General features: G+C 44.2%; 1 protein-coding gene across 3 annotated transcripts in view; it reads left to right on the top strand.

Moving 5' to 3' along the window:
* The first annotated feature begins 10,987 nt into the window (after positions 1-10,987).
* Positions 10,988-16,388, top strand: part of FAR1 (fatty acyl-CoA reductase 1) — a 39,704-nt gene continuing 34,303 nt past the window's right edge. The window contains exon 1 of one of the 3 annotated variants that reach the window (XM_055722276.1): positions 10,988-11,207. In XM_055722276.1, coding sequence (XP_055578251.1) covers positions 11,070-11,207 — 138 coding nt within the window. In that variant the 5' untranslated portion in view covers positions 10,988-11,069. The remainder of the gene's footprint in view (positions 11,208-16,388) is intronic. The other 2 variants (XM_055722274.1, XM_055722275.1) reach the window with 2 other exon arrangements.

Genomic DNA, 16,388 nt, shown 5'->3' with positions numbered 1-16,388 from the left:
GACAGAAAGCTGCTTCTCTCCTTAGGACGATGGTATTCATTTCCTCCCTTAGGAGGAGAAATTAATCAGATTTTTCTAATCCACATTCTGTCTCTCATCCACATCCCTGTTCTGAAGAATATATTATATAAAACAAAACAGTACAAGTAAGATATTACAGAAGATTGGCACCCAGGTTTTATGGCAGCCTGCTGTCAAGGTCACTCTCAAGGACCATGGGAGAAAGAATTAACACAAGTTACTAACCAAGCAGAATGAGCACTGAAATCAGGTCTGTCAATACAAATGTGGGTACCTTAATTGCCAGATTACTGGATCTTTAGACTTCTCCAAAACGAAATCACAGTTCAGATATACTTCTGAGTCGTTATGGTGGAGTAAGGACTATTGCATTTAGACAGATATTCTTAGGTTGGGGCTCTTTAGTCTCTGCCTGGATAGAAGTATATACCCATCTATTTAGCACATAAACAGTGAGCCTAACACATCGAGGCTGCAGTAGACCACCTCTACATATTCTTCATGAGAAAACAAAGCCTTTTCTCTAACTCAAACACAGACACAGAGTTTGCTGGGTGTATTGTCCATTTGCAAACCATTGCTACAGCACATGCACATTAGCTCTGAATCTTCTGGGAACTGCCCTAACTAGTGTGTGTTTGTTACAGTGTTTGGCATTTCTGAACATTCTGCTGTCTGCTTAGGACTGAAATCCTTGACAAATGTCCAGTATCCTTAAGTTCTGCCCATTCAAAATATCCGTAGAATCTTCTGCAAAAAATGGCTGTATCCTTGGAAACCTGAAGACCTGATTACTCTGCTTTAAAAGTCAAGTCCTGTTTGAGGTTGCAGCAATATTGTAGCAATACCACAGCTGCAATTAAAACTTAAACCATAGACACACCCAAATTCAAGTGTCTTAAAAAGAAATAGTGTCATGGCAACAGGTGTTACAACAGTGCATTTGGTGGAGTTTCCAAGATCATAATATTATGGCCTAATATGGCTAATGTTAACATGAAGATTAAACAGCTTTCTAGTACGTGGCTCAACTTACTGTAACTTACCTGAGCAAAGCATTTTTCAGTGTTAAAATTCATATTGTTCACTGCTTGATGAGAAATTAATCTTATCAGAGGTGTCTCAGCATCAGTGGCATCATGCATCATAAACTTAGGTTACATTTCTCGTTTGCTGTAAATCTGCTCAGCGGGTATCGGTGAAGATAATAACTGCTAAACCGAGCCAATATTCTCTTTTCTCAATGCTGCCCTAAGTATGGCCCATAGCAGACGCTTAAGGAAACAGTGTACACTTGGTTGGCAAGGCATGCAGTGGCGGTGATAGAAAGTTCTGTGGCTGAGCACTAGTTTGAGGTGGAGAGGGGATTCCCATAGTCAGGGAAACCCTAGCAAGAGCCGAAAACCCCACCAGGAGCCAGCAGCTCTTGCAGCCGAGGTTGATGTGGCTTGGGAATTGCCAGGAGCAACTGTGGGAAATTTAAACGGTCCGAGGGAGCACTGCAACCAGGAGTGCTGCCAACAGGGCATGGCATGGCAATTCATGCAGGGAGGTCCTGCTTTGCAGATGCCTCTTATCATTCTGCATTGCCTACTATAGGCAGCCACAGGAGACTTCACAGGAGACACAGGCTCTTAGGCCACCATGCTGCAATGGCATCGAGGTAACTGATCACTGTTGGGTGGATCATCATCTTCAGAACTCAACTTCACCCATCCCTGTCATCAGATAGTCAAGGCATAAATAGCTCTGTCCCAGTTCTTCCAATACTGAAACCTGTTCTTGAGAACATGGGCACTGTTCTCTGCATAGGCCTTTGATGAAGAGCAGCCTCAGGACTGATTGCTTCAGTCTTCGGATCTGCCCCTGTTGTGCCAAGTTGCAACGAATATAACACAACATTATCAATTAAAGGATAAAAGATCCAATAAACACCATCAAAGTGCAAACATTGGAAACAGTGATTATATGACTGCTGAAGTGGTACTATTTTCTTTCACAGCTGAAAGCATGAAATGGCTTATTTTGGAAAGCATAAACTTGGGAAACACATTAACTATTTCAAACCCACAAAATCAGAAACACTAACCTATAAAGAAATCACTCTGGAGAAAATACCATTGAGACAGGATGTTCTGCTTATGTTAAAGGCTATTATTAAACTGCTTAATAGAACACCATCAAAAATTATGAAGTAATCATAAATGAGTACTTACATAGTTTATATAATTATACAGGTAGAGAAATTACTATTCCTGTTTATGTGAGCTAAAAGCTGACTGTGTGTAACCAGTCCTTAAGAAAAAATTATGAAGCTTATGCAAGAAAAAGATAACTAAAAGAGAAACAGAAGGGAGAAATGACTGTGAGTTCGAAGGTATCAAATCTCAGGGTATGTTATATAATTACTAAGCAAAAAAAGTATACAGATTTCAACATTTTGATATGGAAAACTAATAAATAAAGAGGAAAAGTGAAGCATGAAATGAGCTGGCACAAAATGAAATGGCTACAAATAATGTTGACATAGATATATGCTAACGAAATTCACTAATAAAGTGAAGAAACATCATCAACACAGATAATTAAAGATTTCCAATTAGAATTAATACTGAAAGAGCCCATAGCCTAGAGTAATAGAAATGAGAAAATTTCCATTGATATAGAAATGTGTAGTTTTGTGCTTGGGAACAAATAACAGCACTATGTGCTAGAACCTCAACCGTTTGACATGACAGAAGAGGAAATCGAAATACTCTCATCAAAGTCACACTTTTTATGAACTGCTGACATGAGGTAGTTATGAGAAAAAACAAGTATAAGCCTAAGCTTCATCAAATGATCTTCTTTCAGTAGAGGTATGAAAATATTTTTGCTGTGTAAGATCTCAGCAAAACTTCATCCGGAATATTGTATAAAATTTTGAATTGAATCAGAAAATGATATGAAGATGGGCTCCTGGAATGATTAAGAGATTCTCTACACAAGAGAAAGTTATAGGACATGGCTATTCTAGCCTGATAAAATGAAAGCTGAAATGGGATAAGATTGCTCTCTACAAATGTAACTGTGGCGATGGATTATTGGATAAAAAGGCAAGTGCTGGCAGAGAAATAAAGGTGTATATTGGTAAATGCATTTAGGCTGCAAATTAAAAGAAGGTTAGAAGAAGCAAAGTACAACTGTGTTGAAAATGGAACACAATCATTTCACAAAGGGACTTGTGTGACCTAGTGCCTGTGATAGCGGGCACCAGATTAGGCTCCCTTTAATCCTATGTTTGTAACAGGGCTACCTGTCTCACAACTTTTTTCAGCCACTCTTCTGCTTCTAATTGAGCAAAAACTTTCACATCTTTAATACATGGTTCCTTTCAACAAGTCTATCCTATAACAAATTTGTCCTTTACTGAACTGTTTTATTTTAGTCATATGATCCAGACAGCCACATTTCTTAAATGGTGTGATGACCTAAGTCTCACACGATCAAGTCGTAAGTAAGCCTCCGTCCTTCCTCTTAAAGGATCAGTTCACCTTACAGCACTCCTCAGAGACATCAGTCATTCCTAGCAACTGTTCCTATCAACCACAGGTTTATCAGTATAGTTAATGTACTAAAATGCAATTAAATGTATTGATATGCCAAAATGCAATCACATCAGAAATTTTCAATAACAAAGAAGAGAGAAAATATCAAACACAAATATCACTAATATCAAGCTGACAGGACTCGGCATGGTAGCCGGTACAGTTAAAAGGTATTTTAATCAGTTTTTTTCAAAATAAAGAGTATGAAATTGTTTAATACTTTCGATCTCATGATGGTTATTTCTGCTGCTTTTAAGTAACACAGCAAGAATGCAAAAGGAGAAATGGTGGTTGTGTGTAGTCATGCAGCAAGAGATAAGAATCAGCTGACAGGAACCTTAAAAAGTTCAACAAAGGGAAATGCAAAGCCCTGCGCTGGGAAGGAAAAACCTAATGCACCAGCACAGACTGGGGACCAACCAGGTAGAAAGCAGCTTTGTAGAAAAGGCCTGGGGGATCCAGCTGGACAGGACATTGCCCATGAGCCAACAATGTGCCCCCATGGCCACGGTAGCCAACAGCCTCCTGGACTGCATCAGAAAAAGCAGTGCCAGCAGGTTGAGAGAGTTAATCCTTTCCCTCTCCTCAGCACTGCTGAGTCATTTCTACGGTCCCAGTACGAGGAAGACCAGAACACACTGGAATGACTCCAGTGAAGGGCCATGAAGGTGATCAAGTGGCTGGAGCATCTGTCATGTGAGGCCAGGCTGAGAGAGCCGGACCTGGTCAGCCTGGAAAAGAGAAAGCTCAGGGGATCTTATCAGTATGTGTAAGTACCTGGTTGAGGGAGTGAAGATGAAGCCAGATTCTTCTCGGTAATGTCCAGCGATAGGACAAGAGGCTACAAACAGAAATACAGGAAAATCTACTTAAACAAAAGAAAAAAAATCTTTACTTTTTTTATTGCGAGGCTGGTCAAACACTGGCATGAGTTGCCCGGAAAGGGTGTAAGTCACTGTCCTTGGATACTCAAAATCTAGCTAGACACAGCCCTGATGAACCTGCTCTACATGGCCCTCCTTTGAGCAGGGGCCTGGACTAGACAATTTCCAGAGGTCTCTTCCATTCCGTAATTTAGCAATTGAGTAATCTTTACTGAACATACTTTGTAAACCTAACAGTCACTTCCGAATACCAAAGTATTAGCACATTAGCATGAAAAACATACAGAAGGTAGCAGAATACATTCAATTGCAAACAATACATGTTACCCATTCAGTTTGTACACTGATACCTACTATGTGTTAAATACATTCAGAAGTAAATTTAAAAGCCTCTCACAACACTAAATAAGTATGTTCAATCAGTTGATTTATTAGTAAAAGACAAAAGCAGCACTTGATGAAAAACTCTATCAGTTCTTTGAAAAGTAAAATTGTAAGTTTCCTCTCATGAGGTGTTTACTCTGATTTGAATCCAAAGATATCTTTAAATATTCTAACTAGCTTTTATACACAGCTGAAAATAAGCTCCTGAACTTTTCCTAAACTGGTTTAACTAGTTCTGATCAGACCCTTAACTTCGAACCATAGTACCTCAAATTAGAAAAGAAATAGTTTTAACTGTGTTAGTTACTGCTCATACAAAGCCCCTGGGTTTTCTGTAAAACTGCATCTTTTGTACCACATCACATACAGAGGTATGCTTGCAAATTTTAGTTTATATAACTGTGAGTTGAATGCACTGCAGCTCAAGAATAAGAGCTATTAATGTTCATAATGTCCTAAATACACCCTTTATAAATACCTTCTTTATGTATGACTGTAAACTCCTATCAGCATGAGCACAACTGAAATATTACGAGAGCGTAAGTTTGCTGAACAGAAACTGCCTGTGTGCATACTTCTGGTAGCACAGAAAGTAAAATTTTTGTTGACTCCCTTTTCATTAAATGGGTTACCTTTAGCAAGAAATAGAAGTGAGCATCCATATAGTCCTCACAAGTAGCTAGCTTGTGTAAGTAGATGCTTTAGTTTATGTAAGAAAACCCCAACCTTCATAACATGTCTGCAGCTGACTGAAATAAACATACATGACTCTCGTTTGCCTAAAACCAGTTCTGTTTCAGAGGTATGTCGTGATGAAGCTATGCACACAGAAACAAAGCTTCTATATGAACAGTGTTCCCGTAGCATGGTTCTCATTTCTAGTGATACTTCATGGTTTTGGCCTGACACTTGCCCTCTCACGCTTCTGCCAATGACAGTTTTCTCAGTTTTCAAAGCAGGGAAACTGGGGAACCTAGTCCAGGCAGTGGATGCAAAATTTAAGTTTCCTATGAGTCGGTCAATACAAGGCACAGAGTTCTTACAGCTGTTGGCCTTGCTTTAAATTAGAGAGATGCAGTGAAGTATAATCTCTGGAAGATTCCTGTGAACTAAACTTGCTAGTATTGCTTGGAAATGTGGCGTGAACTGGATCTCTCTGTTTTCTTTTGTTTCCTTTTTTTGTTTTCTTTTCTGATTGTATGTAGGCATTTGTTTTGTGCTCTCATAGATACCAAACCATGATTTAGCTTTGCAGACACTTGTATTTATTTATTTACAGATTTCTATAACCTTGCGTCATGCTCCTTCTTTGTGTTGAGTAAAAGAGTTTCAAATACTTTTTTTTAGTATTAGTTCATGCAAGTCTGTGTTTGATTTTTTTTTAATAATTTATTCAGCACTCCCAGACTAGAGCATGTTTGTGTTGGTATCTTCTCGTTTTTTTCCTGTGATGAAAAATTCACAATGGTACTTTGAATAACCAGTTTGGTAGGTTCTTTGAGTAGCAAACTTATGTTGCTACATTAAAATGCAAATGCATCGTGATACTATGTCACTATTATATTTTCCTGCTGATAAATAATTTAGGAGGGATAAATTAATTGTGACTTTGAAAGAGTTATCTGGAAAAAAATCAGACCGTTATGATTCACAGTATTCCCACAATTTCAGAGGCTCTTGAGATCCTGAAGAAATTTTACAGCCTTGGTAACTCGCACTGTATCTTTGTGATAAGTCTGCTTTATCGAGACATTTTGTCCTAGTGCAGTATAAGACTAATTCAGACAGATAATACTACATTGCAACATATTGCTATTTTGAGTTCACTGGACAGAACTGTATACTGCACAGATGATCAACACAGACAAGTGTGCTTTGAATGCTCTATATTTTATGTTCTGATGGCATCTGAAATAATTTTCTAATACTGCGCTTTGCTGTGCTGTCATTAAAGTCAGCTTGTGGTAATGGCATATGGTGGATGATGATGGCATGAGACCTTTCCATCAGAAGTATGGAGGTCATAGAACGCACAAAAATTAAGAAAATCTGTGCCTTTCACACTGTGCTTTGCCATTTGGTTAGAGACCACTCTTTTCAGCCTACAGAATACATGCTTGCTAACTTCTACATGTATTTTTCTGGTTTTCCCCTATTCTGAAAGAAATGGGGTTTAAAATTCTGATACAAAATTTGCTTAATTATTATTACAAGCAGCAGTTTATATTGAATGCATCAGTGTTGTGGTTTACCCCAGCCAGCAACTAAGTACCATGAAGCCGCTCACTCACTTCCCTCCCCAGCCCTGCAGCAGGATGCGGAGGAGAATCAGGAAAAAAGAAAAGTAAACCCTGAGGGTTGAGATAATAAAAAGTCATAATTGAAATAAAATAAAATGATCATGACAATGACGATGACGATGATGATGACGATGATGATGATGATGATGATGATGATGATGATGATGATGATGATGATGATGATAATAATAATGAAGAAAAGGAGAGGGAAGGGGAGAGGAATAAAATCCAAAGGGAAGGGGAAAAAACCCTCAAGTGATGCACAACACCATTGCTCACCACATTGCTGACCGGTGCCCGGCCAGTCCCTGAGCAGCGATCAGCCCCCTCTGGCCAGCTGCCCCCAGTTTATATACTGACATTCCACGGTATGGAATATCCCTTTGGCCAGTTCAGGTCAGCTGCCCTGGCTGTGTCCCCTCCCCATGTCTTGTGCCCCTCCAGCCCTCCCCCTGGCAGGGCCTGATAAGCTGAAAAGTCCTTGACTTAGTACAAATACTACTTAGCAACAACTGAAAACATCAGTGTGTTATCAACATTGCTCTCATACTGAATCCAAAACCCAGCACTGCACCAGCTACTGAGAAGAAGAAAATTAACTATATCCCAGCCGAAACCAGGGCAATCACTTGGTGCACTGTTATTGCATTATAACTTATCATTAATGACCTACAGCGATTATCAGTTCATACGGTACTTATTATAGACAAGGTTTAAAGCCCCGCTATTTTTTAGCTGTTTTCAAAAATGAGACTGGACAAAATACACTGCTGTACTCACACTGAAATATTATTGTCTTCCCCATTACTTCCATTTGGTGTCACAGATACATTTCACAAAGTGATTTTGCAAAATGCACCCAAAATTAACTTCTGTAATAATCTGAGAAACTTTAATTTGCATATACTGAATAGAGATTTTTTTAAAATACATTTTCTTCTATGTGCACTAACTGCAATTATGCATCTGCATATCTCTGCTGCAATGGACTCTTCCATACTGGGGAAGCTGAAACAAAAAAGCTTCATCATCTCTACAATCAGTAAGGCTGCCTACCACATGTCAGGGTTTCACTACAAAAAAAAAAAAAAAAAAAAGAAAACATCGGTGCTGTGATAGTGCAGAACAAAGCAGTAAAACCTTTCATCAGGATGGTGGGAGATTTGGACTCACACCTTGGAGTGTCTGAGTTGGTTTTCCTATATGGCAGATGATCAGATCATGCTTCAGCTTCAATAAGCGTGTATTTTCTGAGAAATAGTGTCTTTGAAAAATGGTGCACTAACAGTTATGATAAAGACTTTAGAGTTATGTGATTCTAAGTAGGCTGTCAATAAGTACTTAGGTACTAGGTTTAAATAGTATGGAGTAGATAAATCATGAGTACACATCTAACAATAAGGATGAAATCATGTCACTCCAGTCTTCAAAAAGGGCAAGAAGGAGGACTCAGAAAACTACAGGCCGGTCACCCTCATCTCCATCCCTGGAAAGGTGATGGAACAGCTCATCCTGGAGGTCATCTCTAAGCTTGGGGAGGAAAAGAATGTTATCAGGAGCAGGAAATCATGCTTGACTAATCTGATCGCCTTCTATGATGGAGTGACTGGCTGGCTAGATCAGGGGAGAGCAGTGGATGTTGTCTACCTTGACCTCTAAAGGTTTTGACTGTCTCTCCCACAACACCCTCACAGGTAAGCTCAGGCAGTGTGGGTTAGATGAGCAGACAGTGAGGTGGATGGAGAACTGGCTGAATGGCAGAGCTCAGAGGGCTGTGATCAGCGGGCAGAGCCTGGCTGGAGGCCTGTAGCTCGCGGTGCCCCCCAGGGTCAGTGCTGGGTCCAGGCCTGTTCCACTTACTCATCATGACCTGGGTGAAGGGGCAGAGCGTGCCCGCAGCGAGTTTGCTGATGATACAGACCTGGGAGGAGCGGCTGGTTCCCCAGAGGCTGCGCTGCCATTCAGCGGGACCGGGACAGGCTGGAGAGCTGGGCGGAGAGGGACCTCATGAGGTTCAGCAAAGGCAGGGTAAGGGCCTGCACCGACGCAGGGACGACCCCGGGCACCAGCACGGGCCGGGGCTTGACCTGCTGGAGGCAGCTCTGCGGAGAGGGCCCTGGCAGTCCCGGTGGGCAGCAAGTTGCCCCGAGCCAGCGGCGTGCCCTCGCGGCCAGGAGGGCCAGCGGGACCCCGGGGTGCACGAGGAGGCGCGTGGCCGGCAGGTCGAGGGGGGTGATCCCGCCCCTCTGCTCTGCCCTGGTGAGGCCGCACCTGGGGTGCCGCGTCCAGTGCTGGGCTCCCCAGTTCAGGAGAGATGGGGAACTGCTGGAGAGGGGCTGGCGGAGGGCGGAGAAGATGATGAGGGCACTGGAGCATCTCCCTGATGAGGAAGGGCTGAGGGAGCTGGGCCTGTTCAGCCTGCAGAAGAGAAGGCTGAGGGGGATCTTATGGGTGTCTACAAATATCTCAGGGGCGAGAGTCAAGAGGACGGGGCCAGGCTCTTCTCAGAGGTGCCCCGCGACAGGACAAGGGGCAATGGGCACAAACTGCAACACAGGAAGTTTCTTCAGAATACGAGGAAAATCTTTACCCTGAGGGTGACAGAGCCCTGGCACAGGCTGTCCCTGGAGGCTGTGCAGTCTCCTTCTCTGGAGATGTTCAAAACCCACCTGGACATGGCTCTGTGCAGCCTGCCCTAGGTGACCCTGCTTTAGCAGGGGGTTGGACCAGATGATCCCCAGAGGTCCCTTTCAACCTTGACCATTCTGTGATTACTCATTTGCTGCAGATTATGTGAACACAGCTCCTATTCTCATGGCCTGGATTAAGGAGAAGCCATTTGGAAAAAGTAACATGTGGTTGCATAAGCAAAGACTGTTTACAACAATTCTCATAATACTTTATATGCACTGTAATCTGAATTAATATGAGCTGTGCAAGCTTATGTAGGATGTTTCCTAAGTTTTGGATGTTTATTTTTTTTTTTTTTAAGCTGATGCATGTCCATCTGTGCAATATTTAGTTGTGAAAGAAACAGCATACAGGGACAGGGCACGGCATAACGTAGCCTTTTTGGCAACAAACGGTGGGGTAAGCGGGGTCGGAGCACAGATAGCCCGTGTACCAACTGCACGCTGAGCACACCTGCGCACCGGGGCCGGGGCAGCTGGCCGCGGTGCGAGCTGCTCAGCGCTCCTTCGGCCTGGCTGCTGAGGGAATGCCGGCTTCGCGGAGCGGCCCACCTCTGCCCCGGGATTCTCCGGCTCCCGTGGAGCCCGAGGTCGCTCCCATGGAGGCCGTGGTTGCTTTCTGCCGCCTCGGGGGGGTTTGGACCATTTGGCTGCCTCCGGCCAGGACGGACCTAGCGTCTCGGCACTCCGAGTTTTAGAAGGCGGCAGCCGACGCGCTGCGGGGTCTGTCTCGGTTGCCGGCCGTACAAAGCAGCCCGCGGTCCCCGGGCCGGGACCCCGCTTTGCCGGCGCGGCGAGGCGCGGCACAGCCCCCGCGGGCAGGGCGGGCCCCCGCGGCGCGCCCCCGCGCTGCGCTCAGGCAGCTCGGCCGGCCGGCTGCCCGCCCGTGCGGCGGCGGGCCGGGCCGGGCCGGGGGGCGGCGGGGTGCGGTCCCACGGCGCCGCGGGGATGCGGGCCGCCGCGGGGATGCGGGCCCTGGCGGGCAGGCGGCATGGCGGCGGCTGCGCCCCTTAGCGGAGGCGCGCGCCCAACGGCCGCGGGGCGGGGGGGGGTCGGGAGCGCGCGCGCGGGCCCGGGGCGGCGGCGCGACCCGCAACCCCGCCGGAGCCCGCCGCGCGCGCCCATCCGCGGCACTGGGTGGGGCCGCTGGGAGCCGCCAACCCCCGGCGTCCTCGTCCCTCCGAGCGGCGGAGCCGGGAGCCAATGGGCGGGCGGGTAGCGAGTGCGCAGCGGCCAACGGGAGCGGCTCGTTCAGGGCCGCTGTCCAAGCCCCTCAGGGCGGCGGGGAACGGCGCGGCGAGCGGGGCAGCGGGGCGCGGCGGGGGACGCCGCCCGGAGCAGGTTAGCGGTCGCCCGGGCTGCGGCGGGGAGTCGTAGGCGAGCCGGTGCGGCTGGGGGCCGCGGGCTTGAGCCGCTCCAGCCGCCCCTGCGGTCCGTGAGGGGGGCGCCGAGGGAGCCGGCCGCCGCCGTGCGTTTCCGGGAGGCTGGCGGGGAGGGGGAGCGCTGAGGCGCGTCGTGGCGGCGGCCAGGCCGGGGGCGCGTTGCGAGCGGGGGAGCTCGGCTGCCGGGATCGATGCTTAGGAAAGGGGGGGGGGGAAACCTCAGGCGCCTCTTCGAGCCCGCGCTCCCGCGGGGGCAGGGCCAAAAGCCCCGGGCTCGGCGGCGGCCCGCTCCACCTGCCGCTGGGCCCGGGGCCGGGGGGCACCACCCGTCGCCCCGTGCTCTTCCTCTGCCCTTCCGCCGCAGGGTGGGCCGCTGGCGAGCGGCGCCGCGCCTGCCCTGCCTGCGAGGCGGCCCCGGCTGCCCCCGGCCCCGGCCGCGCTGCCGCGGCGGTTCCCCTTTCTCCGAGCCCCTTGGTTGCGGCTGGTGCAGAGAACGGGCGTACAGGAAAAGGCCGCAACTTTCCTTCCCGCCTAGAGGAACGTTACGGGGAAGAGAACCGAAACGGACAGTTTCTTCAAGCAGAAGTCCTGGTTCAGGGGGTCCACGCATCAGGAACTAGTAGGAAGAGGGCTGTGATAGCTCTTGGTGTGTGCAGCAGCCCCTGGCTCTGGGTAGAGGCTTGGAGCCCTTGTGGAGCAGGGGCCACGTGTGTCTACAGAAAGGCTTTATGGAGTGAAGCTTAAAGTGTGGCTAACTGCGGAGATACACTGATCAGTAGCGAATATGTAATTGAAACCGGCTTGAATCCCATGGAAATAGAAACCTTTAATTTCATTTAACCTACTTAGAAGTTTTAGCAGCTGGAAGCTTTTGATATTTTAAGAACTGTTTCAATATTAATTAAGCCAGAAATGGAGCATGTGGGAGTTCTACTATCTGTGACATCCATCTGTATTCTAGTAGGCTACAGTTCCTTGACCCTCGATTTGTGTGTCATGTCTGAGCCTCATAACTGACATAAATAATCTCCAAACTGCTGGAATTATGGTATTAGGTATATATTTCTAGGATCTTTACTCTTTAGCTTTTCTACCCTGTTTTTGTACTATCCCCTCAAATATGGTTGACTCACAAATTAGCTATTTCCCCACCCAAACCTGCCCACAACTGGATATGAAAGATTGACTTTACAGGTTGTTGGGTGATTTTTTTTACCTCTCCTAGCTGTTGCAGAACTATAAAGTTCTGTGCAAATCTAGATCTGTAACTTTTCACTGCAAGTACTTAGTCTTTATTTATTTACCTTATGCTGGACTGCAGATCTAATGAAGCTTTACTAGAGACAGTTTTAGCAGTAAAAGCACAGTGGGGTAATTCTCTTCGATTAAGTGTGACTGTCTAATGTAGAGGTATGTTTTGTACGTGATAAGTATTTTTCCTTCTTACAGTTACAAAAACCCCAAACCTGGTGACATCTCAGTCATCCTAGGCAGCTGATACGTGTCAATAAAAAGTTGGCACTGAAGCAAAACTAACTTTTGTAACGGCAACAGATTTCTCCTCATTCAGTATTTAGTGTTCCTTTGGACTTTGAAAATGTTAAGGATATCTACTGGCCAGATGTGAGCAGAGAGCATCGCTGTCAGTTTTATAGTACGACTCCTGATGGTGTGCCATGATTCTGCTTAGAAGAGTCATCTTTGAAAGCGGGAGCAATAGATGTCTTGAAATACCTGAACTAGCACTTCTCCTGCAAATGGAGAATCCGTAGAATCTCTTAGCTCCTGAGAGGCCAAACTGAATCTCCTTCTGACTACTATAAAGGGTGCTTTGTCATCTTCCTGTTTCTGAGTTCTAGCTCTTGTAGGAACTCGCAGTTCCTCACAAGCACCATGCTTCCAGTGCTTGGAAGGGATATATAACAAACTAAAATTGTTATACAGCAATTTGGAAAGTTTAAGCAAGTGCTAGAAAACATGCTAGTTGTTGAAAATATATGGCTGTACCATTGCAGTGATTTCAGGTTCGGTTAGCTTCTGCAACCAGAAATTGTGTGTGTTGGGTGTGTGCTTGGTTTTTTGTGACTAAATGTTCAGTGTTTGAGAGGGGTCTGTGTTCAGTACAGTACGCCGGTTACTTGTCTGCAGGAAGCAGAGCCACTGAGTAACTTAAAGCAAACAAAAAACTTCTGTACAGGAACCAGTATCATCAAAACTTGTGTTGGTTAGTTTGGTATTTTGTAGGTGGAGGACTTATCTTGTGTAATCGTTTTATGGTTGGGCATAGTTATTACCTTCATGTGCATCCATAGTGTTTGTCCCAGTTGCTAATTCTGAGCCTTGCAGTAATGCAGTCCTCCAGCTATGCTTTGTTTAGCCTCATTACTGCGAACCATCCTAAGAAATAGACCAGGTATTCCTATTTGCTTTTTTCCCGCCTCTTCCTTCTGGGTGTCACCAACCCAGGGTTTCTAGTGAGGTCCTTCCTATACAACTGTCATTCTTTGCCTTTGTTAAGCTTTTTCCAATCTCAAAGAATGTGTGACTCCATTGACGTACCCTATTACTTTCTTCCTTTGGGTGTGGTTAGAAAAAATGTGCTTAGTAGATCTTGTCAAGCTGCCATTTGATGTTGCTAGCTGTATATTCACTACATCATGCCAACCTTTCCGCGACATTGTTCAGCTTGATGTTTGTAAATTTGTAGTGCTTCTTGAGCAATAGGCATAATTGATAGATCCAAATAACACATCTATTAGTGTCAACGTAAGATTGGAGCCCCTGGCATCTACGTGATTGGTATCGGCAGGTAGCTGTCCTTCAGAGAAGAGAGAGAGAGGCTTCATGCATCCTGTTTAATTTGGGTTCACTTTTATTTGTCCTTTTTGTAGGACAGGTAGGCAATCTGTTAGTAGAACTTGCTTTAGCTATGTATGTGTTCAACCTCATTTTAAAGGTAAGAAAGCTGTGAAAATGGGCTTTTATTTTTTGATGGGATTTTGTTCTACGTGTATTTGAAAAAAACCCACCCACCCACACAAGTTTACCTTTCTTTTTTTTTTTCAAGAAGGTGATTAGCCTGCAAATACAACTTGATAGAGCAGTTGTCAGATAAATTAGATACTTTTTGGTTTCAGAAGAATTATTGGGAATTTCTGCAGGAATATAATGGAAGAGGAAATATCTGTTTATTTGCATTGGAAAGTCATTGCATTGCATCATGTTAAGATCTTATATTGTTGACTGCAGTTTTACATGAAGAATTCTGAAATGGCTCACCTAAACATTAAGGATTTAAGTTCTTGGTTACAGTTATGTAGAACTTGATTGTAATTTTAACAAAGAGTTTTAAAATCTTAACTCTTTGCAGCTGTTAAACAGCTCGCCAGCTATGAGTGCTTACTTTGGGTGTCCTTTGCTACAGAGGCACTGGAAGTTGGGATTTGGCGGAACATGGTCAAGGTAATTTGAGGAATTTCTTACGGAAGTATGGTTAGTGAATTAGTACTAAACATCCACATGTAGCTCTGACATAATGTATTATGGGTTTTGTTTTGGTCACACCCTGCCTTAAGTCTTTCTTAAACTACCTCAAGACTCTCCAGTTGAGATGAGCTGAGAGGATCGGCAAGGTTGATCACTGGATTATTTTTTTTTTAATTGTAAAAGGTATGGAAGGAGTCTGGAGTTGTTGATTCCTAGGGTTTCAAATTCATTATGTGATATCTGCTGTGAAATGTGACTCAAGCCTTCTAATTCCACAATAATATATCTAGTTTAACGCAAGGGTGGAATAAGAGTCGGCTTTTTTGTCCTTGATGAAGTATTGTGATTGTAAATACTTTGTTAATAAATGTAATCATATATACCAAGGCAGTTCTAGTAAAAGACTAGCTCAGATGGCTTATCTTGTCCTTCTGATGTTTTGCACAGAACATAATTGTAGGTACAGGTTTTGGGTAGTTACTTTTGTCCTGTCTGATCAACATGAGGGATGTGAATCTGGGTTTTTATTCACCTAGATTGTCTAGTTTCACTGTTAAGAGACTAAACTGATGAGCCACTTGAGTGTTGTTTCTTCTTTCTCCTGCCCCATTCCCTATACTTGTTTTTTGGCTTTCCGATCCCAGCAAAACGACAGTATTATAGTAACAACTGAGCAATAATCCTGCTGCTAACACTTTTTCTAGTGATAATCTGGACTGGATATCAACATACTCCTATGAAGGCGAAATTGATGAATTTGGCTTATTTTCTTAATGCAGTGAATAGAAATTGGGTGATTTTGTAGCTTTAGCAGTTTCTGTAGTAGTAGAGTGTGTATGTTGGTCTGTTCATTATGTTGTAGGTAGGCTCTTCTGATGGGTTTTGTTCCCCTTTCAGGGTTAACTCTTAATTGCATAAATCATGACTCTAGAGCCATGATTTATGCAACTACCTTGATAAACAGTGAGGCTTTATCTTGTAATCCTTTCGTAACCAAAAGCACAAGTGAGATTTCTAATGCAGGTTTCTAACTAACAGAGCAGCAAATCTTCAATCTCCCTGCCTCATGTTTTCTTAAATCTTGTTTGAAAGCTCTCTGGATATGTGTTAAACATGTTTGTACATGAACTGGAGATGGATTATAGTAAATGTTCTTATATGATATGTGCTTTACTGTAATAGCTTAATTTCTGAGCTGATCTATGCCTTCTGTGCAACTTGGAGAAATTAGGTTAATTATATTAAAAGAGTTTTTTATTTTTTTTCTTTCAACATGCACTTGAAGATTAAGCTCAAATGGTAAATGATTCAGAAAAACATCAAGTTATAACCTAATAATAAAATGATAGTAAAAAACTTTTACTTTGTATTAATAACTCTTTAGAGGGACTTACTATAAAAGAACTGATATTACAGGAAAGCAAGGGACCTTTGTGAACAGAGTACATGCGACTCAAAGGTAGCTTCAAAGTCATCTGGTACAGAATCCCTCTAAACAAAAGCATAAGCAAATGGAAATTTGTAGTAGAATCAGAATTTTGTCTGCAAGAAGGTGTGTGAGCACACAGATAAGAAGTATCTGTATAACCATGTGCATCAAATACCGCTAATGACAAAGTTCTGCTGAGACCAACTCAAGAGTGGCCCATGTTGA

The sequence above is a fragment of the Falco cherrug genome, chromosome 10 (genome assembly GCF_023634085.1).
Source record: "Falco cherrug isolate bFalChe1 chromosome 10, bFalChe1.pri, whole genome shotgun sequence".
In the NCBI taxonomy this organism is placed as follows: domain Eukaryota; kingdom Metazoa; phylum Chordata; class Aves; order Falconiformes; family Falconidae; genus Falco; species Falco cherrug.
Note: the sequence above shows the minus strand (reverse complement) of the source record. Positions and strands in the feature narration are given on the sequence as shown.